This window comes from Humulus lupulus, chromosome 9, assembly GCF_963169125.1.
Source record: "Humulus lupulus chromosome 9, drHumLupu1.1, whole genome shotgun sequence".
Lineage (NCBI taxonomy): Eukaryota > Viridiplantae > Streptophyta > Magnoliopsida > Rosales > Cannabaceae > Humulus > Humulus lupulus.
This window is the reverse complement of record NC_084801.1, coordinates 17,265,877-17,291,689: the sequence shown is the minus strand read 5'-3', so window position 1 is coordinate 17,291,689 and position 25,813 is coordinate 17,265,877. Positions and strand designations below refer to the sequence as shown.

Below are 25,813 nucleotides of genomic sequence, written 5' to 3'. Positions count from 1 at the left end.
TGCGCACTGGTTGAGAGGCTTATGCCCAATCAGGGACGTATTATTACGTTGACCGACCCTATGGTCGTTGGAAAACAAAGCACTTGGCTAGCTCTATGGCTAGTTACTCGGAGCTAAGGGCAAGGGCCCTATGTGACTCTATGGTCACATAGCTAGGGCATAGGGCCCCGGGTTGACCCTATGGTCATCTATTTAGGGCAGCAGGCCCCAGAATGATCCAACGATCGTTTATTTGTAATTGTATGCATGCATGAGTAGGTTATTACTGCTAGGCATAGTAGATATGTATTTGGAATCTGTATTTACTTTTCATGCACATGCTTAAGTTTTCTTGCTAAGCCTTGGCTCACAGGTGCTATGTGGTGCATGTAAGAGGAAAGGAAAACTAGACTAACCATGAGTTGGAGAGCTTTGGTGGCGGTGTGTACATATGCGACTACTCGTCCACCACGACTGATGATTTCTTAGAGGAACTAGGGTTGTATCCCTTATTTTGTTGCTTAGGCCGACTGGTTGTAACACTTGATTCGTATATACCCTTTTAAACACCTATTTATAACCTTTTGGGATCCCATGTATGTATTAAACGTTTGAATGAAAAATCAACATTTCCTTTGACCAAAATTTTTAATCCTAACCCTTGACATTAACTTTAGATACACGTTTATAAGCAAACAATTTGATTAGCAAGTCTAACACTATATAAAGTACAGAGTGTAATGGTCTTGGATTAGGAGGACGTTACAAGTGGGAAAAGTACTCAACCCAGGAAGAGGTTTCAAACCAACTGGTAGAAGCATACAAAATCAACACTAAAGAAAGAGATGAAGCTGGGAACAAAGTGAATGAATTGGCACTTAAGGACAGGGTGCGCGTGAGGCCTCAGACTCAGAGATTATGTGTTGCACTTAGCTGGTTGAGGGAAGAGGAGAGTGTTGTAACCAATTTCTCTTATGCTCTTGTAAGTAATTGCAGAGTATAAATTGAATTGGTAAACAATTATGGAATTAAGGTTGTTGATTGTAATAGCAAGTGTTGCTAAGGGACATTTGCATTGTGTCGAAGAGTGCTCTTTACTATTAGAAAATGAGATTAATAAAAACAAATTGGCTTATTAGAAAAGAAAAAATACATCTTTTAAAAAAAATAAGAAAAGAAAAGAAAAAAAGAGATTTCGTCAATCTTAAGTGACAACCACTGCAGCAAAACTTACTGTCCCACCCATCCCGACCGAGCCTCCCACGGTCCCACCCTCAATCTCAGACGTCTCCGGCTCTCCATTCTCCGCTCGCGGCCGCGCCTCTTCTCTCTCTATCATCAATTTAAAGCGTCTGCTGCATTAACGACGCTGCTGCAGCATTGCGGAGTTCGGGCAGAGTCTCAGGATGAGGTAAGATATCACAGACAAATTAGCTTCAAATGTAGCTCCGCAATCATTACACAATTGCCCTTTTTTTTAGGTTGATTTGAATATATTTGTATTTTTTATTTCATTTTTTCAGCAGAGATATAGCGAACAATGAAGTTTTATGCTGTATTTGGAGTTATGTAGTTTGTTGCACAAAAATCTAATGGAATCTACTGCGGGTAACAAGGTTATTTTTATGCTGTTTTCTCTTCAGTTTACTAGGAGAGTATCTTATGAATCTTCTTGAATCGTTTTCATCATCAATTCTTTCTTCTTCATGTTCTCTTCACTCCTCCATGTCCGTTACTATGCTGCTGCTTCTATTACAGTTGCCCAACTCAACCAATCTTCACCTGTTGTTAATAGATTCCTTTCTCTCTTACAAAGATGTGGAAGAACACTTGTTTCTATCAAGGCCTTCCATGCCCAACTCATTACTCATAATATGTCCAAGGATCAGTATTTGTGTACAAAACTTGTCGCTATTTATTGTGATTTGGGTAGTTTGGGTATTGCTCGCAATGTGTTTGATCAATTTTCTCAACCAAAAACTATTTTGTGCAATGCTTTGATTCATGGGTTTTTGAGAAATGAGCGGTACTTTGAAGCGCTTGACTTGTTTAAAATGATGGGATCTTGTAATTTAAAGATTGATAGTTATACATGTCATTTTGTGCTTAAGGCGTGTGTTGGCTTGTCAGATTACGAATTAGGTGTGGAAGTTGTTAAAATTGCTGTTGATAAAGAAATTGGAAGGGAAAAGTTTTTGGGGACTGCAATAATTAATTTTTTGGTGAGATTTGGTAAATTAGGTGATGCAAGAAGGATTTTTAATGAGATGGAAGAAAGAGATGTTGTTTGTTGGAATTCAATGATTGGTGGTTATGTGCAAGCTGATCAGTTAAATGAGGCATTTGCTATGTTTTTTAAGATGCGCAGCTGTGGAATTACCCCAAGTCCGATAACTATAGTTAGCTTGATTCAAGCTTGTGCGAGAAGTGGGGATTTAGAACTTGGAAAATGTGTTCATGGTTGTGCCATTGAATTGGGAATGACCAATGATATTTTGGTGCTTACCTCATTGGTCGATATGTATAGTAATATGGGTGAAATTGTGAGTGCTCACTTGGTGTTTGAGACGATGCCAAATAGAAATTTGGTCTCTTGGAATGCCATGATCTCGGGATGTGTTCAAAATGGTTTGGTGCCTGAATCTATTACCTTATTCAATAGACTAGTTACAAGTAATGGTGGATTTGATTCAAGAACCTTAGTGAGCCTTCTTCAAGGCTGTTCCCAGATTGCTGATCTAAAATGTGGGAAAATCCTACATGGTTGCATTTTTAGAAGGGGCATTGAATTAAATGTCATTTTGTCTACTGCGATTGTTGATCTCTATTCTAAATGTGGTGCTTTAAAGCAAGCAACTTTCGTCTTTGATAGAATGGAAAAGAGGAATGTCATCACATGGACTGCTATGCTCGTAGGATTGGCACAAAATGGGCATGCAGAGGAAGCCCTGAAACTATTTTATCAAATGCAAGTAGAGGGGGTTGTGGCCAATTTAGTAACTCTTGTTAGTTTAGTTCATTCTTGTGCTCACTTGGGTTGTTTGAGGAAAGGAAGAAGTGTTCATGCTCATTTAATTCGTTGTGGATATGCATTTGATGTTGTTCACATGACAGCGTTGATTGATATGTATGCCAAGTGTGGAAAAATCAGACCTGCTGAATCAATTTTTGATGAAGGCTATATTTGTAAAGATGTTATTATATGGAACTCTATGATAACAGCCTATAGCATTCATGGTTATGGCGAGAAAGCTATTAGTCTCTATAGAAAAATGATGGCAGAAGGACTTGAGCCAAATGAAACCTCCTTTCTTGCTCTTCTAACTGCATGTAGTCACTCAGGACTTGTGGAAGAGGGAATAAGATTATTTCATAGCATGGAAAGAGACCACAAAATTAGGCCTACTGAAAAGCACTATGCCAGCTTTGTGGATCTTCTTAGTCGGGCTGGTCGTTTTGAAGAAGCTGAAACATTAGTCAAACAAGTGCCTTTTGAACCTGGAAGTTCTATTCTTCAACCTTTGCTCAATGGATGTTTAGCTCACAAGAACTTGGATTTGGGTTTACGGACAGCTAATAGATTACTTTGTTTAGACTCTCTAAACTCTGGGATTTATGTTGTCTTATCAAACATCTATGCCCAAGCAAAGCATTGGGATGCAGTAAATCATGTTCGAAGCCTTATGAGAACACGAGGATTAAAGAAAACACCAGGATATAGCTCAATTGAGGTTGAAAATAAAGTTTATACATTTTTTGCGGCAGACGATTCCCATCCTAATTGGGCAGAGATTTCTCAGTATTTAGAGAATTTAAGATTAGAAGTAGAAGCATCTGGCTATGTGCCAGATACAAGTTGTGTTCTTCGTGATGTTGATGAACCAATGAAGACGCAGCTGCTATGGGGCCATAGTGAGAGACTAGCTATTGCATTTGGGCTTTTAAGCACACCAGCTGGAAGCTCAATTAGGATTACCAAGAACCTACGTGTTTGTAATGACTGTCATAATGTGACCAAATACATTTCGAAGATAGCTAGGAGGGAACTAATTGTTAGAGATGCCAATCGTTTTCATCACTTCGTCAATGGGAATTGCTCATGTAATGATTATTGGTGACAAGGGACTTGTAAGAAAAGATTGCCAACAAGTTGAAATATTGGTTTTAGCTCGAAATTTGATGCCTACTTCTTAACATAAAAGCCAATAAAGTTTCTGGAGACAACAAACTTAAAGGGACAGGTACAGTAATAATTTTTATTAATATCATTATTTTATTTTACTACTTCAGCAGCATACTATGATGCCTGATTTCTTTAGTGTGATGTTGACTCTGTTTTGCTTGGTTTACTCTTTCTGGAAAGAGTATGGCTGTAAATGGTTGTCATCATGATGGGTGACATATATATCTTAATTATATGTTTTTGGCACTCATCTGACCGACCATGACCCATTTATTTGTTTCTATTGCAGTGCCAACCAACTCATGGCTTTGAAGTTCCATGGACTAGCACAATTGAGGTGCATGAGTAGCCTATCGCTTTGGTAAGTTGGGAGGCTTGGTGTTGGTGTACATAGCTCTCGGAGTTTTCCAGCAACGCATTACAAGGATAGTCAAGTAAGCTATATACATGTGCGTAATTTATTATTTATTTTCTTGGATAATTCTGTACGTCTTCAATTTTGTCACATGATTCAGTGACATGTGCATGCTCATTTTGCAATGTACATAATAATAGACAAATGTCAAATATTTTGATATATCTCTGCACTATATTTGTCAATTTTACTCCATCACTCACAAAAGACAATAAAATATTATAAATATTTGAATAAGATTCCATAAGGTTACCCACTAAAATAAATACATACGGAAATCCATTTTTTTTAATTAGAATGTAGGAAAAATCTTGTGCATACTTAGGTCCAACACAAGACCCTAAAAATGAAAGATCAAAATAAACAAAACCGTACATAAAATACTTATGGTTTGTTTGGAGTTTGGATTTTGGATTTTGGCTGGGAAAAGGAAAAAAAGTTGAGGGAAATTAATTTATATTGTTTGGAGTTTTAGTAAACGTGGGGAAAATTTTTAATTATAGAAAAAGTGAGGGAATTTTTTAAATAAAACTAAGATTTCATTTTCACCAATTTTTTGGTGAGGAAAACTGAGAAAAAGGGAGCAAAAGTATTGGGTTCTCTTCCACGGTTTCTCTCCACTGTCGTGACCACCGCTGCAACTACCTTCTTCATCTTCGGCTCGATCAACTAAGTCAATGCATCTACAATCTATTCTACCAAAACAAATGAGACTACCTCTACTATTAGAACCTCCACTAAAATGATGAACGATTTGAAGTATTTGAATCATTGGAATCTTACTCAAATAAAATTGTTTGTTAAGTTTTTGTTCTTATTTATTTTCTAATATTAGATGTAATGTGTTTGATAAAATGCTTCTTAGAAAATTAGATTTTATAGATTATCAAAATTCAAAAGTATGGACTATGGATTGGCTGTGACTAACGTTTCCTGCAACTATACTGAAATTTAAGTTAGATTATATCCATTGTGTTTAAGAAAGAATATGATTTAAGTTGATTGTACACAGCTTTTTGGTGATGTTTCAAAAAGCTTGCATAAACCTTGTATATACAAAGATATAATACATTCTTTTGTATAACGAACTACAAAATGTGTAGGGGAGAATGAATATACATGTATATATTTCAAAAGGAATTTCTTCTAAGTACAGTATTTTGGCATAAACTTATTCTAACTGCTTTAATCTATATTTATAGATTTGAATGGGGTTTACTTTCTCTGATTCGCCTTGTTCTGTGAGTTTGTTAACAATTAAATTGTTAACTGAATTAAGCAGTTTCTTTCAAAGTTGAGGAGCCAAGGATATGTGTTTTAATAGTTAGGGTCTGCTTGTTTTGGTAAACGTAGAAATAACTAAATTAACCAATGTTGTCATTAAGTATGGATGGGCTGAATCTCTGCATATATTGCTTGTCAGTTTGTTTTAAAAAGATCAAATATTGGAAACTAGTTATTAAAATGGTTTTTTTTTTCCTGAATGTTTGTTATGTAGATGGAGAATAATGAAGAGAAGAAAAGATTACTCCTTTCTATTGACTAAGTGCTCTCTTCAATTGGAGAGATTAGCTTTGTCGGTGTTATCAAAAACCATGTCAATTAGGTTTGGATCCTTCGTGGTTCTTTTTAAACTTGCTGTCTTCTCGCATAATTCACTTGATACTTTATTTAATAGGCAATAGATGTAGATTTCACAATTTTAGTTTTCGCATGTGTGTCGCACTGAACACATAGTTTCTGGAAGTTGTGTAGAATGTGTGGGGGCGCCTTAGTCTGGTTAAAACTTGAAATCGGTTTTTGAAGACTTGAGTCAGGGTAATTACATAAAGTGCATGAATAGTTTCAAAGAGAAAAAGGCTATGCCATGGCTTTATCATATTAGGACGGGATCCTGGGAGAATTAAATAGAAAGAGTAAGCGAATCCTCCTTCACTCGTATACTTCCTGAATGGAGTTGACTTGTAGAGATAAGCTGGTAAGAGACCTAATCTTGTTGTTGCATCCACTTTCTTCACGAGTTAGATTAAAAAATGAAGACTAACAACTATTAAGAACCTGTACGATGATTGGCTAGATCCCCTATTTAAATACAGGCTCTGTAAGCTTCTTCTTCCTATTCGAAAAGTTCACTTACTTAAATAGCTTTATGACTGAACAGAAACACTGAAGATTTGTGACTTTCTTTACTGAGACGAGTGGTCTTCAAACTCTATCTTAACTCATTCCGTATATTCCTTATGGGCGTACTACTTCCCTTCAACATTCCTTTCCACTTCTAGACTTGCCTAACTAGAGAAAGCGAAAGATGAAAATAACAAATGAAAGTCTCAGCCCTTGAATATGAAAGTACGCTAGTTGAGATAAAGTGTTAAATTAAATAAGTTAAATCCTTCCTTACTCCTAGGGTGATTTTTCAAGACCTGGCTCGAATGAAGGAATAGAATAGTGAAAGTAGCCTGTCTCTGTTTTATTTTCGGATTTCGAGGATGAGCCGACCAATCCTAATATCATTTATGAGGAGCCGGACGACATTTTTATTCTTCAAATAAAGATGTCCCCGACGCTACTCTCCTGGCAAGAACCACTTTTTCCATTGTGATTTTTCCTTTTCCTACAAGCTAAGTTTAACTCTAGATAAGAAATAGACCCAAAGTATCGCAATAGGCGCAACAACAACCTCCACCAATCAACACTTTTTCCTCAACTTCTATCAGTACGAAACCATCAAGATATTATGAAAGTTTACTCTTGCTCTTACAAAAATAAGAAGTTTGCATGATGATTTCTCACCTTTCTAGAAGATTAACAGTCTTCAGAAGTAGATTTTTGAGATTTTTACACCATGATTCCATGAGCCACTTTTGTACGGTGGATTTATTTTTTCTTTTTTTATTGTTTTGGTTTATCTTTTTGTACTATCTTTATAATTATTAATTTACAAAAATACTATTTGGTTACTAACACACATTACCCACCAGATATCACTTTTTCTCTTTCTTTTTTCTCCATCACTTTCTCTCTTGTTTTCTTCTTCCTCCATTACTTTCTCTCTTCTTCTTCTTCTTCTATTACCTCCCTACCCAAGCTCGTTCTCCTCAGTTCCAGACACCACGTCGCACAAGATTCCAGCCACTTTTCTCCATTGCCGGCGTGATCCACTATGCTATCATATTTTCGTTTTGTTTAATTTGAATTTTTTACTCCCTTAGTTGTTAGTGTATTTTATTGTATTGCTGCTTTTTATGTTTATGTTACCTTTTTTTTTGGGTTGTTTGTTTTATTTTTGTATATATTAGTACTATTTTTATGATGCACGTAATGTGTTTGATGTAAAATGATTGAGATAAGTTGTTTAGTATTAGTTTTTATAATTCGTTTGGTATGTTTATTTTTTCTTTTTATCAAGTGTTATTTTAGGGTTTGTGTTAGGCTCTTTCAGTGTTTAGGTTGTTGTTTAGGGTTGGTCTGAGTAAGAAGATAAGCAAGTATTTATTGAATTTTGTTTATGTTTCAAGTTTTATTTTGTTTTGTTGGTTTCTCGTTTTTTGATAAGTTATGTTTTTATATTGTTTTGTAGTCATTGTTGTGCTTTTGTGGTGTCATTTGCTGAGTAATTTTATTGAAAAAGAAAGTGATACTTTTATTGAAAAAGTAAGTGGTAAATATGGACAGTAATGATGAAGCTTAAATGGAGGGTTTTTGGAGTAGGCATTGGGCAAACTAATCATGCATACCAAAGTAATCAAGTCAGCAACAATAACAAACCAACACAAGAGTTATTGTTTTTATGCTTTTGACATATGTTCATTGATTTTGAATTATAGACATCTTTTTTTTATATATTTAATTTAATTCGTTGTTATATCACAATTCTGGATTATCGTCAAGATTTTTTTTCAATGTTGCACATCACGTTTCATCCAAAATTAAGGATTCCCTTGAGTTTTTGTTTTGCCAAAATGTTGTCTATAGTTTATTGTATTAGTAGTTGTAATTTTAAAGTTTTTATACCAATTTTAGTTTTGCCAACATTACATCAACACCAAAGCAACACAACATAAAATGGCAAAGGAAGAAAATAAATAGAATGAATAAGATTTTTTTCCCTTGAACTATTACCATATGTAATTTTTGGCCCCTAATATTTTCCCGTTGTTAAAAATTCCTCCCGAACTGTGCACATTACTGAATTGTGGGACTTCTGTTAGTTTTCGTTTTATGTGGCTATCTGAGAACTTATTTGTCTGTTTAAGTGGTAATATGGCATTGCCACATATATAATTAAAAATTAAAAAAATTCATTAAAAATTTAAAAATATCTATTATTTTTTATAAAAATATCGATTATTAAAAAAAATTACCTTTTAGAGTATCTCCAATGTAATGCCAAATTGGTGATGCATTGCTAAAATATAGTTCATTTTACAAAAAAATTTCTCTAATGGAGTGCCAAAAGTTGTGCCAAATTTAATACATGCTAAAAGTTGGGTCAATTTGACACACAACAAAACACGAGAGAATTCTTGGGTGCTGGTGCTGAAAATGCCAGCACCATGTTGCCATTTTTATTTCACACATGGCAGTCTGTGGGTGTAGGGTAAATATCCTAAAAATTTCAAACCCTTCTTCGCATTACACCTTTTCTCTCTCTCTCTCCCTTTCCTTCATTTTCTCCTTTGTTCGTCTTCTAATTCTCCCAGTCCTTTCTCTGTACAGGTCAACAGTTCATCGATTACAACATAAGAGAGAACACAAAGCGTTGGGCTGTTGACGCCTTCTGCCAAACCCAGAAACTCGAGGAGCCTTCTGTTGTAGTGTCTGTGTATTCTGATTGAAAATCCAGGCATGTCGAAGAATTACTCCAGCGATGATGAAGAAGACGATGACGAGTTCCTTCAGCAAAGATCGATTGCTAATCACTCCAAAACACAACCCACCTCAGTGTTCTTGCACCAAAAGCTATCTCGATGTCGAGGCTCCTCCTTGAGAAATTCAAAGACGACCCAGCTAATTTGTCTCCCATAATTTTAGCTTCATATTGTTGAATTGTGTATAAACGTGAGTGAGTATTAGGAGTTAGATAAATAGTTAGTTGTTATATTTGTTGTTTAAGCTGTTGTAACTAACCGAGTCTTCTGCTCTTATTCTGTTAGCCTTAGTATTGAGCTTTCTCCTATATAAGAGGCTCAACCCCCTTTGTATAAACTAAGTGATTTAAAAAAATAATCAAGAAAATTACTTCTCTTTCTCCTATTATGGTATCAGACACAAACAAAGTCTTCCGCTCACAATCAAGATCTTCTTTTCTCCAACAATGACGCACACCAGAGAATCTACAGCTCCAGTCCTCAACAATGGTGGCTACAATTGTAACGTCTCAAATTTGCTAATAAGGCTTAGTGTCTTGATTAGCGTGCTAGGAGGACAATAATTGATTTAATTATGTTATTATGTGGTTAATTGATATATGTGTATCAGTATGTGATTACTTGGATTAAATGATTATACGACTAGAAATGTATGTTTAGGTGAATTAAATATGCATATGGGCCCGTTCTTGTTAATAAGGGCATATTTGTAATTTTGGCATGTTGATGACGTAAATGTGATTATGTGTGTGTGTGTGTTGTGCTTAAGACCACAATATTGTGGAGATGTTTCTTAGATGTGTGGTCCGAGAAGGTTCTAGGGAGCGAAATAGTCACAACGGGGTCGAATACTCGACTCGTGGTGAGCCTAGGGACATTTTGGGAATGTAGCACGTGTTCAGGATTACCGGGTAATAGGTAGTGATTTAGCGATTATTTGGGTATGTCGAGATTAAATGGGGATTTATAGGACTATTCGAGGAATTAGCGAGAATGTGGCAAATGACGGGATTGCCCTTGGAGGCATTAAGTGGCTAGGGATTTATCTAAGGGCAGTTTAGTCATTTTGGAAACTAGAGATAGACATGGGGTAGGCTCTAGATACCAGCAAAACACTTAGGAAGAAAAAAACACAACTCTCTCTCTCTCACACACACCGGGCTTGCTGTTTTTGGTGAATTCTTGGGGAGATTGACCGAGGATTTGAAGAACTTGAAGATTGAAAAGATTGGGGCTTAGCTCAGGGTCAGATCATCAATTGAGGTAAGGATTTTGGTGCTGAATTGTTGAGTTTTTTTGCTCTGATTTATAGGCTTTATTTAGGTTCAAATCTTAGGTCTGATTTTGGATTTTGGTAAGGCTAAGGGATAATTTTGGGGTTCTTATACCAGCGATGTTGCTTTGATATGAATTATAGGTTTAAGGTTTGATTTGGGTGGATTTCAGAGAGTTTGGCTTGTAGAAATGCATGAAGATTTCTGGGTTTTGGGTTCGAGCCGCGTCCTTGTTCTTCAGGCGTCGCGGCCCGTGTGTGTGAAGAGGCTGGGAGCCTCTGAAATTTTGCCCAGGCACCGCGGCTCGTGTCCCCCAGAAGAGAGCCCCAAGGCTCTCTGACTTGTTGCGCACCGCGACCCAAAGGGGTTGGGCCACGACTCAAATAGGGAATAATGGCCTAAACAGAGTTTTAAGCTCGGGAAGGATTCTACTACCTAGTTTAGTAGAATTCGAGGTCTTAGAGGCTAGAATACTATTTTGAAGTTATCAATTGGTTTAGGGCTTGATGTATGTTTATTATTATTGCGTTGTGACTAGGCTTTACTGCCAAGGCTTCGGATTAGGGGATCGTGCTCGGGATCACACTAAACAGTCAGCTCGGGACATAGGTAAGAAAACTGTTTGTGTCCGTAGAGCAGGGCATGACCCAATTATTTGTGTTTATTGTTATGTTTAAATATTTGTAGTTTTTATGATATGTTTGCATGGTTATGATTGATTAGCGAAGATCGGGATTGGCGAAGACCAGAATCGGCGAAGGTCGGGAACGACGATAAGCATGCTGAATGCAGGCTAAATGGCAACAAGCATACTGAATGCAGGCCGCCATGGCATGCCCATCTAGGGTGTTGTACTAACTCGTTTGGTGAAGACCGTGAACCCAATGCCTGGTAAAGCACCTGGGTCGGCATAGGCCGTTATGTGAATAGTCTGTTATTTTTTTTAAAGTTGTGCTTTTACAGGATTGAATTGTCATACGCTATGTGTGGAGTTTTCTTGCTAGGCCATGGTTCATAGGTGGTTTATGGTGTAGGTAAGGGCAAATGAAAGGTCGACCAAACATGAGTTGTAGAGCATGGAGCGACGCGTACATGTTCGGCCTACCTGGTCGCCATAATTGAGGGTTGTTTTGAAGGACATGTTATAAACATTTGATTTTGTCACTTAGGTCGACTATTTGAATTGTAAATATATTTTGAAACAGTATTTGAATGCATCACTTTTATAACTTTAATGGATGTCCAAACCTTTTATACTTATTTTCATTAAATGAGTCTTTAATCCGATTTCATCACACTTTTCAGTCTAAAACCTCGATTAGCGAGCTAATGACACATTTTAAAATCACATGGTAATAACTCTAAGGTAGTAGGACGTTACAACTTGGTATCAGAGCGTGCCAAGGTTTATGGTTCCTGGAGATTGACTAAACATGTACACTCGCTGCCAGAGACAAGCTCGACTCAGGGTTGGTTGGTATTAAGTGAATTAAATGTTTAATTGCTTGTTTGAGTTGTCATGTTTGCTTGGTTAATATAGATAGAGTATGATAAACATATATGTATATATATGATGCCAGGGCATGACCCCTTTGATTGCTATGTGCTTATGTTATGCGTACATTTGTTGATTTGATGTTTGTGGTTGATTGATTGGACTGGGAGGTGGATTTTGGATGTTGTTATCGGGCTTGATGTGTGGCGTCATTGATTGCAGGCATATTGAAGTTATGCCTCGGCGATCGATTAGACTGTGGCAATATGGCCGAAGATGACAACCAGGGTCAGGACCCTCCACCTGCCCTACAGAACTGGCAACAAATGTTTGTAGAAATGCAAGCTAGTCTTCAGAGTACTGAAGTTGAACTCCGAGAACTGAGGCAGCAGGCCCCTCCTCGGGGTGTTGGGTTACAAATTCCACAGGCTGTGGCACTAGTGCCAACCCAACCTTTGATGGAGAACAGGTGGGAGCCTTTGTATGAAAGGTTCATAAAGCAACACCCTCTCACCTTTGAGGGCGGCCCAGACTCACTGCGGGCAGAACAATGGATGAACATGACTTCTATCCTGGATTTTATGAGGGTGCAAGGGAACAAGAGGGTGGCTTGCGACAATTATATGTTGAGGGAAGACGCCCGCATTTGGTGGGAAGTTGTGTCCCAGAGGAGGGATGTGACTACTATGACCTATGATGAATTTAGAGATGTCTTCAATGAGAAGTATTACAGTGTTGCAGTCTGAGTTGTAAAGGTCAGCGAATTCATTAATTTGACTTAGAACAGAATGACCATCACAAAGTACGCTTTGAAGTTTGATCAATTGGCGAAATTCGCGCCGAATTTGGTGCCTACTGATATGGTACGGAGGGATCGTTTTGTATGGGGATTGAATGTGATGATAGCCCGTGATGTTAAGATAACACTAGATTCGAGGGCTACCACTTATGCTCAGGTAGTGGAGAAAGCCTTTACTGTTGAGGGGGCTGAAGATCAGATATGGAGAGAAGGCGTTGCGAGGTGCGACGCTCGGAGGACGATGCCTCCCTTCACTGGTTCTAACCGGGGTAGTGACCCCAGTGAGCAGAAGAGAAGTGCCCCAAATTCTTTTGTTCCTTCTGGTCCAGATAGGAGGGCACAAGGTGCTTTCAGTGGCGTCAGGGCGGGGGAAAGAACTGGAGAAGCTTCCCAGAGTGTCCATGGTGTAGGCAACGACATCTGGGGGGAGTGTAGAGATAGAGCATGCTTTATCTGTGGGAGTATCAGTCACCTGAGGAAGGACTGCCCACAATCCAGAAAAGAACCAAAGAAGAATGACAACTTCACTCCAGCCAGTGTTCACCTTGACCCAGACTGAGGTTGAGGCTAGTCCTTTGGTCGTGACAGGTCAGATTTCTAGTGCCGGTTCTTCATTTACTGCATTGATTGATTCAGGAGCTACTCATTCGTTTGTATATGCTTGGGTGATAGACCGTTTGTGTAGACCTTGTGATTTGTATGCTAGAGGATTTAGGACTTTGTTGCCAAGTGGGGAACTGGTAGTCTCTAGGAGATGAGTTAGAGCATTACTAGTGGAGATACACAGTAGGGAGTTGTCAGTGGATCTGATTGAACTGGTGATGAATGACTTTGATATGATTCTGAGGATGGACTAGTTATCAAAGTACGGGGCGACGATAGACTGCAAGCGAAGAATGGTGACCTTTGAACCGGAAGGGGAGGAACCATTTGTGTTTATGGGGACAATGAGTGGGCCACGAGTACCTATGATCTCTACATTGAAGGCTAGGGACCTGTTGCTAAAAGATTGTATAGGATTCCTAGCAAACCTAGTGGATACCTCTAGGATCGTTTAAGTTGGACCGGATGAGACCAGACTAGTGTGTGAGTTCCTTGATGTATTCCCAACCAACCTGTCAGGGTTGCCACCACACCGAGAGATCGAGTTTGTTATAGAGTTGACGCCAATGGCAAAGCCAATATCAAGGACACCTTATTGAATGGCTCCAACAGAATTGAAGGAATTGGAAAATCAGTTGCTGGAATTACTGGATCTAGGATTCATCGGACCCAGTTTTTCGGCATGGGGTGCTCCAATGTTGTTTGTCAAGAAGAATGATGGATCCTTAAGAATGTGCATCGATTACATAGAGCTAAATAAGTTAACTATTAAGAATAAGTATCAACTGCCCAAGATCGACGACTTATTTGACCAACTACATGGGAAGACAATGTTCTCTAAGATTGACCTTCGGTCTAGCTACCATCAGTTGAGGATTAAGCAGGAGGACAAACCAAAGACTGCATTCCGTATGAGGTATGGACATTATGAATTCCTAGTCATGTCCTTTGGATTAACCAATGCCCCAACAACCTTCATGGACTTGATGAATAGGGCCTTCAGGGATTACTTGGATAAGTTTGTGATCGTATTCATCGATATATTGGTGTACTCCCAATCAGAGATAAAGCACGAGCAACATCTTCGTTTGGTACTACAACGACTGAGAGAGCATAGGCTTTATGCTAGGTTCAATAAATGTGAGTTTTGGTTACCCCAAGTAACATTTCTGGGCCATATTGTGAGTAAGGAAGGGATTCTGGTGAACCCAAACAAGATTGAGGCAGTGAGGGATTGGCTTAGGTCCAGCAATGTACGAGAGGTTAGAAGCTTCATGGGATTTGCAGGGTACTATCGGCGGTTCGTTGAGGGATTTTCTAGAATAGCCACACCGTTGACTGAGCTGATGCGTAAGACGACCAAGTATGTCTGGACAGATAGATGTGATAACAGTTTCAAGGAGCTGAAGCGACGACTGATCACCGCTCCAGTATTGAGTCTTCCATTAGACAAGGAGAAGTTTTTGGTCTACTGCGATGCCTCGCGGCAGGGTTTGGAGTGTGTATTAATGCACGCTGGGAAGGTAATAGCCTACGCGTCTAGACAGCTGAAGGAGTATGAATAGAGGTATCCCACTCACGATCTGGAACTGACAGTGGTGGTATTCTCACTGAAGGTTTGGAGGCATTATCTGTATGGAGAGAAGTGTGAAATATACACTGACCATAAAAGTTTAAAATATTTCTTTATTCAGAAGGATCTGAATATGCGCCAAAGGCGTTGGCTAGAGTTGGTGAAGGACTACGACTGTGATATCTTGTACTATCCAGGGAAGGCCAATGTGGTGGCCGACGCATTGAGTCGGAAGGGGCCAAGGCAGTTATTCAGTTCGAGACAGATATCAAAAAAGTTAGCTGAAGAGATGATGAGAACGAGAATTGAGTTGGCAGTTGGTCAGCTAGCCAATATCACTCTTCAGTCCACGCTTCTTGAGAGGATCAAGAACGCACAAAAGGAGGATCCCCATTTGAGGAAACACAGGGAGGATGTCTTGGCCGAAATGGCTAGACTATTCTATTTCTGAGATTGATAGGCTGAGGTATAAAGGTCGGATTTGCGTCCTAATAGATTATTGTATTAGGCGAAAGGTTTTGGATGAGTCTCATACCACTCCCTATTCTATACATCCGGGTACGACGAAGATGTATCAAGACTTGAGGACTCTGTATTGGTGCCCAGGAATGAAAAAGAACGTAGTGGATTATGTGGCCAAGTGATTAACCTGCCAGCAGGTGAAGGCTGAACATCAAAGGCCAGTAGGGTTCCTGCAGCCTTTAGGGATTCTAAAGTGGAAGTGGCAGGATATCACCATGGACTTTGTGGTTGGGTTGTCGAAGACAGTGGGGCAACATGATTCGGTGTGGGTGATTGTGGATAGGTACACCAAATCAACCCACTTTTTGCATGTTAGAACGACTTATACGGTGGAGTAGTATGTTGAATTGTATGTGAAGGAGATTGTGCGACTTCATGGGGCTTCGAGGTCGATAGTATCCGACAGGGACCCCGCCTTCTCCTCTAAGTTTTGGGGGAGCCTGTAGAAGACTACGGGCACGCAGTTGCGGTTCAGTACTGCCTATCATCCCAGACGGATGGACAATCTAAGAGGAGGATTCAGATACTGGAGGATCTGTTATGGGCATGTGTGCTGGACTTTGGGGGATCTTGGAGTAAGTATCTCCATTTCATTGAATTTTCTTATAATAACAACTATCAGGAAACTATCGGAGTGACTCCATATGAAATGTTATATGGGAGGAAGTGTCGATCACCCATTCATTGGGATGAGACGAGTGAGAGGAGATATTTAGGCCCTGAGGTCCTTCAGAGGACTAACGAGGCAATTGAGAAGAATAAAGCTCGGATGCTCGCCTCCTAGAGTCGACAGAAGAGTTACTCAGGCTTGAAACATAGGAGTATAGATTTTCAAGTCGGTGATCTTGTGTTCCTCAGAGTTTTCCTTTGAGAGGAGTGAAACGATTTGGTGCGAATAGCAAGTTAAGGCCTAGGTTTGTTGGCCCCTTTGAGATTCTGGAACGGGTTGGAGAGGTAGCTTACAGATTGGCTATGCCTCCAGCTTTATCAGGGGTTCACAACGTATTTCATGTGTCCATGCTCCAGAAGTATGTATTAGATTCTACACATGTGTTGAGTTACGAGAACCTGGAGCTGGATGAAGATTTGTCTTACGAGGAGAGGTCGGTTCAAATCCTAGACCGGAAAGATAAAGTCTTGCGGAACAAGACCATTGCCTTGGTGAAAGTGTTGTGGAGAAATAAAAAGATAGAAGAGGCAACTTGGGAGCTTGAGTCTGATATGCGGGATCGGTATCCCGAGCTATTCAGGTAAATTTCGAGGACGGAATTTCTATAAGGAGGGGATTGTTGTAACGTCCCAAATTTGCTAATAAGGCTTAGTACCTTGATTAGCATGTCAGGAAGGCAATAATTGATTTAATTATCTTATTATGTGGTTAATTGTGATATATGTGTATTAGTATGTGATTACTTGGATTAAATGATTATACGACTAGTAATGCATGTTTAGGTGAATTAAATATGCATGTGGGCACATTCTAATAAGGGCATATTTGTAATTTTTGCTTGTTGAGGGCGTAAGTGTGATTATGTGTGTATGTTGTATATGAGACCACATTATTATGGAGATGTATATGAGATATGTGGTTCAAGACAGTTCTAGGGAGTAGAATAGCTGAATAGTCACAATGGGGTCGAATACCCAACTCGAGGTGAGCCTAGGGGTATTTTGGGAATGTAGGACATATTCGGGATTACCAGGTAACAGGTAGTGATTTAGCGATTATTTGGGTATGTCGGGATTAAATGGGGATTTATATGACTATTTGAGGAATTAGCGAGAATATGGCAAATGATGAGATTGCTCTTGGAGGCTTTAAGTGGCTAGGGATTTATCTAGGGGTAGTTTAGTCATTTTGGAAACTAGAGATAGACATGGGGTAGGTTCTAGATACCAGCAGAACACTTGGGAAGAAAAAAAACACAACTCTCTTTCAGCAATTCTCTCTCTCTCTCTCTCTCTTGATGTTTTCTTTGTCTCTCACTAGGCTTGGAGGTTTTTGGTGAATTCTTGGGGAGATTGGCTAAGGATTTAAAGAACTTGAAGCTTGAAGTGATTAGGGTTTAGCTTAGGGTCAGATCATCAATTGAGGTAAGGATTTTGGCGTTGAATTGTTGAGTTTTTCTGCTGTGATTTATAGGCTTTGTTTAGGTTCAAATCTTAGGTCTGAGTTTGGATTTTGGTTAGGCTAAGGGATAGTTTTGGGGTGCTTATACCAGTTATGTTGCTTTGATATGAATTCTAGACTGAATTTTAGGTTTATGGTTTGATTTTGGTGGATTTTAGAGAGTTTAGCTCGTAGAAATGCATGATGATTTCTGGGTTTTGGGCTCAAATCGCAGCCCTGCTCTTCAGGCGCCGCGGCCCGTGTGTGCAAAGAGGCTGGGAGCCTTTGAAATTTTTCCCAGGCGTTGCGGTGCAAGTAGGGCGCGCAACGACCCGTGTCCCCCAAAAGAGAGCCCCAAGGCTCTCCAACTTGTAGCGCGCTGCGGCCCTAAGGGGCTAGGTCGCGACTCAAATAGGGAATAATGGCCAAAACAGAGTTTTAAGCTCGGGAACCCAAACTTGAGGGCTTGGGAAGGATTCTACTATCCAGTTTAGTAGAATTCGAGGTCCCGTAGGCTAGAATACAATTATGAAGTTCTCAATTGGTTTAGGCCTTGATGAATGTTTATTATTATTGCGTTGTGACTAGGCTTTACCGCCAAGGCTCGGGATTAGGGGATCGTGCTTGGGATCACACTAGACAGTCAGCTAGGGACACAGGTAAGAAAATTGTTTATGCCCGTAGAGTAGGGTATGGCCCGATTATTTGTGTTTATTGTTATGTGTAAATATTTGTAGTTGTTATGCTATGTTTGCATGGTTATGATTGATCAGCGAAGGACAAGATCGACGAAGGCCGGGATCGGCAAAGGTCGGGATCGGCGAAGGCTGGGAATGACGATAAGCATGCTGAATGTAGGCCGAATGAAAACAAGCATGCTGAATGCAGGCCGCCATGGCATGACCATCCATGGTGTTGTACTGACTTGTTCGATGAAGATCGTGAACCTAGTGCCTGGTAAAGCACTTGGGTCGGCATAGGTCGTTATGTGAATATTCTGTTATCTGTTTAAAGTTGTGCTTTTACTAGATTGAATTGTCATACGCTATGTCTGGATTTTTCTTGCTGGGTCTTGGCTCACGGGTACTCTATGGTGCAGGTAAGGGCAAAGGAAAGGCCGGCCAAGCATGAGTTGGAGGGCATGGAGCGACACGTACATGTTCGGCCTACCTGACCGCAACAGTCGGGGTTTGTTTTGAGGGACATGTTATAGACATTTGATTTTGTCGCTTAGGTCGATTGTACCTTAACTTTTGAATTATAAATATATTTTGAAATAGTATTTGGTATCCTAATATATCACTTTTATAACTTTAATGAATGTCCTTAATTTTCATTAAATGATTCTCTATTCCAATTTAATCACACTTTTCAGTCTAAAATCTCGAATAGCGAGTTAATGACACATTTTAAAATCACATGGTAATGACTCTAAGGTAGTAGGACGTTACAACAATACACCTAATCCCCAAATTCTCCCATCTACAGTTCCGTCGTAACCTCCGTCTACTGCTCCAGTTGCCGATAATGGCGTCCCCAACAACAGATCTAATGGCAGAACTGATTCCACTTCCAATTGATTTGCCCCCCTTGAACCCACTGATCGACCTATTCATGATTAGTCCACATCATCTAAATATTGGAGATCATCCTGGATACCTAATCGTCCCCACTCCATTAACGGGACTAGAAAATTTACTCTCTTGGAAGCGAAGAGCTTCCATTTCCATAGTCGCCAAGAACAAGACTCGCTTCATTGACGATACGTTACCTCGTCCCCTTATTGATGATCCTAGTTTCGGCTCTTGGCTTACCTGTAACAATATGGTAATGGCATGGATTCTCCAATCCGTTTCTAAAGAAATAGATGCTAGTATAATGTTTCAAGACAAGGCAGTTGATATGTGGAACGATCTCCGCGAAAGATTCAATCAGGGCAGTGGAACCTGAATTTTCCAACTCAAGACTTCTCTTCACAGCATCAAGCAAGGAGACAACAATGTCACTACCTACTTCACCTAACTCAAAGCTCTTTGAGATGAACTCAAGGAATTTCAGCCTTGTACCTGTGGATGCACATGTGGAGCCATGAAGAACCTTCTCAACTATTACACTAGAGACCAAATACTCTAATTTCTTACTGGTCTCAATGAGTCTTATTCTCATGTTCATGCTCAAATCCTTCTTTATGACCCTCTCCCTCCTCTTACCACAGCTTTTTCAATGAATGCCTAAGAAGAAAGACAAAGGTGTCTTGGCTACCATACTTCTAACTCCATTGCTGCAGCTGCCACGACTTCCAATCTACCCAAGAACTATTGTACTAATACTGTCATGAACCTCACTCCATAAAAGAATTATATTCCTTGCAGTAAGAAGCCAAGACCCACCTGTTCCCATTGCCTCAAACCAGACCATTTGGTTGAAAAATGTTTCTTTTTTCATGGCTTTCCCCTGGCTATGGTAATAGAAGAAAACAAGAAGAATCACCTAACACATCAATAAATCAGACTGTTGCTTCCACCTCCAACGACTCAATGACTGAAATAACCAACCCTACCTTTGCTTTCTCATCTAATAATGATGTTCGATATCCCAATCAGACTCAAGAACTCATCTCCTTGCTTTGCAACAACTGAAGCACAATTGTAACGACCCAAATTTACTAATAAGGGTTAATGACCTTGATTAGTGTGTCAGGAGGGCATAACTGGATTATATGTGATTCAAATGATTAAAAGCATGTTTATATGATTATTTGGATATATGTGATGCATGACTATGTGTACTAGTATGCATATAGGCCCTGATTAGGTTATAAGGGCATATTCGTAATTTTGGCCCGTTGAGGGCATAAATGTAAGTATTTGTGTTAATTGTTGAGACCACATTATTATGTGGATATATTTTCAGCTTGTGACTCGAGGCGATCCTAGTGGGCGGTTTAGCGGAAAAGTCACAGCGGGGATTTATACCCGGCTCAGGGTGAGTTTGGGGGTGTTTCTGGGAATTTAGAGAAAATATTGGAGACTATTTGACATTGAGGAATATAATTGGTGATTAGTTAGGTGTCAGGATTTAAGCGGTAATTAATAGAGACACTCGAGGAATTAGTGGGAATTGGGAGTAATGACCAAAATGCCCTTAGAATGATTTAAAGGTTTAGTTATTATTGGGAGGGCAATATGGTCATTTGACTTTAAAGGGATAAGCTATATTAAGCTTTTAGGACTTAGTGGAATTGTTAGAAAGAAGTAGAAACCAAAAGAAGAAAGAAAGAAGAGAAAACAGAACACTTAGACTTACTCTCTTCTCCTTCAACCAGTTTGGTCATCTTTCACCACCTCTTGAGGAATTTTGAAGATTTAACTCAGGAAAACTTAGGCTGGAGCTTGGGGCTAGAGACCTTGGTGAAGCTAGAGGTTTTAGCAGGGATTTGTCACTTAATTGAGGTAAGGTCTCAAGGTTTTGTTGAGTTTTCTAAACTGTGTTAGAATTGATTTCTCAAACTTGATTTTGATGGAAGTTAGGAGAATTAAACTTTGGGAATTAAGGAGTTAAAAGCTGGAAAGGTTTGGAGGATAACCTAAAGTTGATTTCCCCATCAAAGGTAAGAAAATTCTGAGTTTGATCAACTTGGTTGCTGGGTTAGTTTTGAGTTTCTGGTTGAGTTCTTGAATTCTTAGTTCAAAGCTTTCTTTCTTTGTTTGATGATGCATGTGGTTAGAATTGAGGTTGTTGGGTTATGTGTGGTGAGATGTAGATGATGATGGGCTAAAATTGGTGTATGGTTGAGGTTTGGAGGGGTTCTATAGAGGTTTGGCTTGGGGAAAATCGAAGGAGAAAAACCAGAGTGCTGAAGTGCTATAACTAGCGCTGTAGCGCTAGCCTTTGGGTGCTACAGCGCTAGGCTTGGCTGATTAGGGTGTTTTTGCTTCTGTTTGTAGTGCTATAGCGCCCACTTTAGGGCGCTGTAGTGCTACCTTGTTTTCAGAAGGAGATTTTTGGGTTATTTCTTAGGGTTTTTGCCCGGGGGCTTGGGGTTTGATTCCACCACCCCGATTGGTGGAATTAGGGCTTCCTGAGGGCTCGGGATTGGTCCTGAGGTTAGGTTTTGGGATGGAAGTTTGGTAATGGTTCTAATTTTTGATCGTGACTACGTGTAAGCTAGGGCTCGGAAGGGATCGTGCTTGAGGGTTATCATCATTGATCAAAGCTACCGGAATCCAAAGGTAAGAAAACCGCACCCGGTTATGTGATTATGTTGGGACTAAGAGCTCCCTATATTTGAATGATGTCATAGATGGTATTATGCCATGAGACATGCGATAAACGGCCTAAGAGTGTCGGAATCAATATTTGCGCACAGGGCGCGGCTCGGCCACTGGTAGCTAAGGACAGTTTGATATTCACTAGGCTCGGTTTAAGCGGGCCGGAGTCAATGGGATAAATAGGGGGTGCGACCTAAGGGCGTCAACCCTGGTTATTATATGTGAATTGGTTATTAATGTTAATTGATAAACTTGGAATGCTGAATGCCTAATTATATGGATGTTCTGGACTGTTGAGAATATGGCTATACTGTATGAATTATCTGATTGTTTAATTGATGATTATGCTATGTTATTCTGTTTTCTTGCTGGGCCTTGGCTCACAGGTACTATGTGGTGCAAGTAAAGGCAAGGGTAGAGTGGACCAGTCCTGAGTGGGAGAGCTTTGAAGCTGAATGTGCATAGTCAGCTGATCGGTCGCCACGGCCAAGGAGTGGTACAGGACGGGAAAGCCTAAATGTCTGTTTTGCCCTTAGAGTGGCTAGTAGCTGTACCTATAACCAGAAATTTTGTAAACTGTCTTTTAAACACCATTTCTTTTGGGATCCCATGTACTAAAATGTTTAAATATATGAAATGCAACTTTTGTGACCAAAATCTTTTGACCCTAGTTCAATTATAGTTTTAGTAACACATTTTTAACTAAATGACTTGATTAGCAAATCTTGTACTTTTATAAATACACAGTGTAACAGTCTTGGCTATTTAGGGCGTTACAACAATCCTCCTTCAGTTGATTCTGCTCAGCCTCTTGTTTCTAATTTCTCTAGTAACAAGGTTAATTTTTTTTCTTTTCTGATTTATGAATTGTGGATAATGGTATTACACACCATGTTTTTCATAATCTTTCTTGTTCTTATACTTTTTCAAATAACCTTGTTGCTAACATCGTTGCTTTACCTAATGGTCATCAAATTAGGATAGAAAATGTTGGTTTTGTCAAACCTAATGATAGCATTACTTTGCAAGATGTGCTTTACATACCTGAATTTACGTTCAATATTTTTTACAGTGAATGCTTATCTTAATCATACCTCTCACACTATGTCTTTCACTCAAAATGAATGCTTTATTCAGGTGCAGTCTCATAACACAAGGATTGGGATTGCTAAGAAGATTGGTAACTTGTACTTCATAAAGCCAGACAACCACTCTTACACTTATTGTTCTTTTGATTCAAATGTTCATATTTATACTACTCATAATTCTTGGCATATTCGCCTTGGACATCCTATGATGATTACAAATACATTGGATAAAATTTTACTTTTTTCTATAACAAAGTCTCATGATAAATACTGCTTCATATGTCATTATGCAAAATAGAAAAGACTCCATTTTCCCTCTTTTAATCACATTATTTCTTCACCTTTTGAATTAATTCACTTAGGTATTTGGGGTCATTTTCATACCATGAGCATTGAAGGTTATAGATACTTCCTTACCATTGTAGATGACCATATTCGTTATACTTGGGTGTATATGCTTAAAAACAAATCTGATGTACAAGTTATTATTCCTCAGTTTTTTTCATTCATTTCCACTCAATATTCTACTACCATCAAAGGCATTTGGTCAGACAATGCTAAAGAACTTAATTTGTCAAATTTTTATGCACTAAAAGGCATACAACATTACCACTCTTGTGTTGATAGGCCTCAACAAAATGTTGTAGTAGAAAGAAAACATCAACATATCCTTAATGTGGCTAGAGCTTTACTTTTTCAATCTCATATTTCACTCCATTATTGGTCTTATTTTATAAATATTGCTGATTATCTTAATAACAAGACAACATCTACATTACTAAAACACAAAATTTCTTTTGAATTACTTTATTCCAAAGTTCCCAATTACGAGCATTTACGGGCTTTTGGGTGTCTAGCTTTTGCTTCAACTTTAGCCAAACAAAGAAATAAATTTTCCCCTAGATCTAATGCTTGTATATTTATTGGATATCCAAATGGAATGAAAGCATATACTTTATTAGATGTTCAATCTCAGCAAATATTCCATTCTAGAGATGCTGTGTTTTATGAAGATGTAGTTCCTTTAAAAACTAATAATTCATCTCTTCCCCTAGATGATTTTTTCCCTTCTTCTTTACTGCCTAATATAAGACCACAAGTTGTACTTCCTGATGAGACTATTTCTACTAATGATGTTTCTCACTTGACAGTACCCTCTACCAAAGAACAAAGCACTTCAGAACCTGTGTTTTCAGATACACATACGACTTCCAAATGTGGAAGAACTATCATTCGACCAAAACATTTAGATGAATAAATTTGTTCCTTATCTATTGTTTCATCTTCTACAACTCACCCTTTATGTAATTTTATTGCTTATGACAGATTTGTTCAACCATTCAAAGCTGCCATACTTACTGCTAATAGTCTTACGGAACCAACAAGTTTCTAGCAGGCCAGCAAAAGTAAAGAATGGCAAGAAGCCATGGAAGCTGAAATTAAAGCCCTTGAACAAAACAAAATGTGGCAGATCGTATCTCTACCTCCTAGCCAACACACAATTGGTAGTAAGTGGATATACAAAATTAAATACAAATCTAATGGCGCCATAGAACGGTATAAAGCAAGGTTTGTTGCAAAAGGGTATACTAAAAAATAAGGTATTGATTACCTTGATACTTTTGCACCCATAGCAAAATTTAATACATTAAAATTACTTTTAGCCTTTGCTGTCATTAAATAATGGTCATTGCACCAATTTGATATTAATAATGCATTTCTCCATGGAGACTTACATGAAAATGTCTACATGAACATACCAAAAAATTTTCAACCTAAGGAGGAGCTCCCTAAAAATGTTGTTTGTAAACTTACTAAAAGTCTTTATGGCTTAATGCAAGCCTCTAGACAATGGTATTGTTGACCACGATTTTGGCCAACGACGAGTAGACGCAAAAACGATAATGAAATTTAGCCTTGAATAGAAAATAAAAACGACACGACCAATTTTATAGTGGTTCAGCCCCGATTTATTGGTAATAGCCTAATCCACTTAGAGTTGTTACATATGCACTTACACTTAAGATCAGGTGAACCTGAGCCAACTGAGTCTCTTAAGTATAAGTTCAAAAAAATACAATGCTTCTCTCCCTTAGTTCTCAGAAAATTCCATAAGAATGTCCCAAATCACAGTCCCAAGATTTGACAATTCAAGAGTCTAAAAGTCTAAGAGTCCCCAAAAAATATGATCCTTCAAACGATGCCATTAACTCTTTATTTATACGCTCATGGATCGTACATGTAAATTTTCTCGTTTTGCCAGAGTCCTTGGTTGTTTTTAACCAACTTTGACTAGAAAATGTATTGAAAATATAACGATATGGCTATTACTTCGGGATATTTAAGAGATTCGTGCGGTAGTTACGAGCGATGCGGGTTGAAATTGTTACTGAGATTCTATAAAGAAATCACTGGGCAGTTAACTCTTGAAATTCTGACACATCTAGTCGGCTTCATCCTCAATTTGACATAGCTGGTCGGATGAAACCCATTTCTGAGGTGACTGGTTGGGTGAAATCTATTTATGAGGTGACTGGTCAGGTGAACTGCGTGTCTGGTCGGCTAAATCCCTTTTTGAGGTGACTGGTCGGACAAACTGTGTATCTGGTCAGGTGAGACTTCCTCCTGAC

General features: G+C 38.9%; 1 protein-coding gene across 12 annotated transcripts; it reads left to right on the top strand.

Moving 5' to 3' along the window:
* The first annotated feature begins 963 nt into the window (after positions 1-963).
* LOC133802266 (pentatricopeptide repeat-containing protein At3g12770-like) lies at positions 964-23,415 on the top strand. Of its 12 annotated transcripts, none has more exons than XM_062240544.1 (5): positions 1,605-4,220; positions 4,452-4,596; positions 6,076-6,183; positions 22,482-22,932; positions 23,233-23,415. In XM_062240544.1, the coding sequence occupies exon 1, from the start codon at positions 1,686-1,688 to the stop codon at positions 4,095-4,097; it is 2,412 nt and encodes an 803-aa protein (XP_062096528.1). In that variant the 5' UTR covers positions 1,605-1,685; the 3' UTR covers positions 4,098-4,220; positions 4,452-4,596; positions 6,076-6,183; positions 22,482-22,932; positions 23,233-23,415. The 12 variants fall into 12 exon arrangements, with proteins under 12 accessions (XP_062096525.1, XP_062096528.1, XP_062096529.1 ...); XM_062240545.1 differs by having other exon boundaries at positions 4,452-4,611; XM_062240547.1 differs by lacking the exon at positions 6,076-6,183.
* Positions 23,416-25,813: the final 2,398 nt, after the last annotated feature.